The 3,241-nt window shown below is 54.8% G+C and overlaps 2 protein-coding genes across 2 annotated transcripts in view; one reads left to right on the top strand and one right to left on the bottom strand.

Moving 5' to 3' along the window:
* Positions 1-2,574, bottom strand: part of ACSF2 (acyl-CoA synthetase family member 2) — a 40,563-nt gene extending 37,989 nt beyond the window's left edge. The window contains exon 1 of the mRNA XM_010002753.1: positions 2,513-2,574. Coding sequence (XP_010001055.1) covers positions 2,513-2,574 — 62 coding nt within the window. The remainder of the gene's footprint in view (positions 1-2,512) is intronic.
* A 560-nt stretch (positions 2,575-3,134) lies between these two features.
* Positions 3,135-3,241, top strand: part of LRRC59 (leucine rich repeat containing 59) — a 4,347-nt gene continuing 4,240 nt past the window's right edge. The window contains exon 1 of the mRNA XM_010002752.1: positions 3,135-3,233. Coding sequence (XP_010001054.1) covers positions 3,135-3,233 — 99 coding nt within the window. The remainder of the gene's footprint in view (positions 3,234-3,241) is intronic.

Genomic DNA, 3,241 nt, shown 5'->3' with positions numbered 1-3,241 from the left:
GGAGGGAGGGGCGAGGGCTCTGGGGGGGCCGGCTCAGGACATGCAGAGCGGGGATCCCTCCCCTTCGGTACGTGGCTCACACCGCACAGCCCCCGCAGACCACTCGCCCCATCCTCCGGCAGCTTCCGAGCCCCATCGCTCCCCGCATTTATCCCCCATGAGCTCTTTTTCCAGGCTGCCCCATCAGCCTTTTTCACCCCAACCTTGGCTTTTCCACGCACCCCAACTGAGGCAGATTTCGGTGCAAGGTGATCAGCACCGCCTGCCTCCATTTGCCTTCGTCTCCATCCCCCTGTGAGTCACTAATTGCTCTCCAGCCCTATCCATTTAATGAGTTATCACAGTCCCCACCTCACTGACGGCTTTTCAGCACTCACGGGCTGCCCATGCCCTGCTGTGGGAGGAAGAGAGACCAGCTGGGAGTGTCAGAGCCAGGCTGAGATTCCCTCACCTGCGGACAGAGCCAGGCAAGGAGCCCAGTTCTGCCAAGCCCCTGGCTGCAGGAGCAGCAGTGATGCCGAAGGAGAAGAGGTGACACACACATCATTCCCCATGATGTGAAATGTCTGACAGCCTTTCTGGGCATTGCCTGCAGCCATGGCCAAAAGCTAATTAATCCTGGTGAAAGGGCTGGAGTATAAATTTGATCCCAGAAATGAGTCTGTGCCTTTTCAATACCACACGGGCATTAAACCAAACGGTGCTGACCTGAGCCATGGGCTGTTCCTGGCTGGGTGGTCACTGGCTGCTGCTTTGCAGCTCTGCCTGGCTGGAAGCTGAGCATGAAGTGTCTGCACCACATCCAACATGGTGAACAAGGACTCAGATGCTGAGTCAGGTTGGTGAATCTCAGACACTAAAGACATAAACTCGTGACAGGGACGTAGCAAAATGCTGACTGCAAACCAGACCTCTGGTGCCAGGAACTTGGTTTTGGAAGCAGAAAGGGTTTTCCTCAACGTGCATGTTGTTCACAAGGAGCTGGTTTGGTGGCAGCTGTGACAGTGTTTCCTTTGGCAGGGAAAAGGGAGATCTTTGTCTTTGAAATGTGGAAAATTGTACCTGGCTGCAGAAGGGACAACGGGTGAGGCAATGGAGACGTGCTGAGGGTTCAAGAACATCTCCAGCCCATGGTCAACTCATGTCCCCAGGACCACAGTAAAGATCAGTAGATCAGGATTAGATGGACAGTGTTCACCCCAGTTCCCTCAGCAATTCTCACTGCCTTCTCCTTTCTCATGTTCTCGCAGCCTTCCTCCAGCAGGGTATGCAAATGTGCCCCGTGTTACATTTGTCTGTCTCAGGTGGGTTTGAAGTCTTTTTAGTCACATGCAGGAGCTCGAGTTAGGTGTCAGTCCCTCTGAGTTCAGTAGCTAGGTGAGATGATGCTTTTCTGCAGATGACATAAGGCAGAACGTGACATTCATGGCCAGAAGTTACCCTTTCACTGCTTCAGCACAGAGCAATTATCTTTGGACTGCAGGAGCATCGAGGTGTGCTCAGCGTTGTGTAACCACAGAGAAAAAAACCAAACCAAACCAAGCAAAAAAAGGCTGTGATCCAAAAAAACCCTCACTTTTAATAAACAAAAATAAAGCTGACTTTCAGTTTGATCTCCCCACGTTCTGGCCATGAGCTGACAGGGTGAATCCTGGTTAGGTATTAAACCAAGAATTATGCAGAAGTTAATGTGACCTTGGGTACATTTGGTTGAGATTGTCAAAGCACAGGCAGGCTGAACCAGTGACACCCCTTACACCACGGAGTAAGGTGTCATTTCTTCCAGTGAAGGTTTTAAAATCTGCCTTCAAGTTAATCCCAAATAACCAGGTAGGTTTTGTAACTCATCTACTCTCTTGTTTCCTTCCCCTAAGAGCTCTTGGACTTGTGTAAACCCCACACCCAGAAGGTCAGATTTCAGCCTCCACAGCACCACATGGACAAAGGCCTTTTACAGCCACACAGAGGGGCTCGCTCAGGCCCCCCCTAAAGCCCTTGGGGGTTTTGCCCTCAGGAGCAGGACCCCAGGGTTCCTCCTGTCCAGGAAAGGGAACAGGAGGCTGTGCAGCTGCACAACACCTCAATGAGCCCCTCACTGCCTCGGGGCAATGAGGGCTCAGACAATCAGCTGCTCTCTCAGTGCCCATGCTAGGAGATGTGGCAATGAGAGGTTCCCCACCCCTGGAGCAGGTCATTCTCTGGCCCATCCTTGCCCTCCAAATCTTGTTGTGAAAACCTAAAGCACAGGAGAGGTTCTTGCACAACTGTACCTTGCTGTCCTCAAGAGAGGGGTCTGTAATTTCAGCTCACCTTTGGAGGAACAAGAATCTGCTCCAAGAAACTTCTCCAATGTCCTGGACAAGAGTTCACTAACCTCAGGCAGACTCTGCTGTGCTCTCTAGGAGGCAAATCCTTGCCTGCTGTTTTGGGGTGCCTCTTCTCAGATTCCCTCACTGAGCTAACACAGATCTCTGGGTGTTGGGAGAGAACTACTGATAACATAAAATCTCACCGAAGCACCCGGAAGGTAGATGTGCTGGAGTTGTTAAAACATCCTTGCAGGGCCCTGCACATCACGGTCTGCAGAGGGGTCAGGAAATTCAAGGTTAGTACTCGCTGAAATCCCATTACCGGGTAATACTAATTTGGCTCTGCCCCAAGGCTGCTTTTCTCTTTCGCTGACTTTCTCCAGCGCGGGTCAGGCGGGACAGGAGCAGGTTCTGCTCCTGCACTGCGGGGCTCCGGTCAGAGCAGGGACAGGACTTGCACGTTCCTCCCCGGGCACAGAGACATCCCGGCGTCCCACAAGGAGGGAATCCAGCACAGGGATTCCGGAGCCTGCGAGGGGGCTGAAGCCACAGCAGCTGCTGGTGTGAAAGGAGGTACGGATCGCTCAGCGCACCGGTGTTTTGGGATCGTTACTCATGAAGGGGGTGGGTTCTCGCGGGTCGGTGTGTGACCGGTGTGTGACCGGTGTGTGACCGGTCCCCTTCCCTTGGCGGGGCGGTCCCAGCCCGGCGGTGCCGCTCCCGGTGCCGGGGGGTGCCGGTACCGGTGCCGGGGGGTGACGAAGGTGCTGGTCCCGGTACCAGGGGTGCCGGTGCCGGAGGTGCTGGTCCCGGTGCCAAGGGGTGATGGAGGCGCCGGTCCCGGTGCCGGAGGTGCCGGTACCAGTGCCGGAGGTGCCAGTCCCGGTGCCGGGGGGTGATGGAGGTGCCGGCCCGGTGCCGGAGGTGACGGA

The sequence above is a fragment of the Chaetura pelagica genome, unplaced genomic scaffold, assembly GCF_000747805.2.
Source record: "Chaetura pelagica isolate M959 unplaced genomic scaffold, ChaPel_1.0 scaffold47, whole genome shotgun sequence".
Taxonomy (NCBI): Eukaryota; Metazoa; Chordata; class Aves; order Apodiformes; family Apodidae; genus Chaetura; species Chaetura pelagica.
This window is presented reverse-complemented; position numbering and strand designations above follow the sequence as displayed.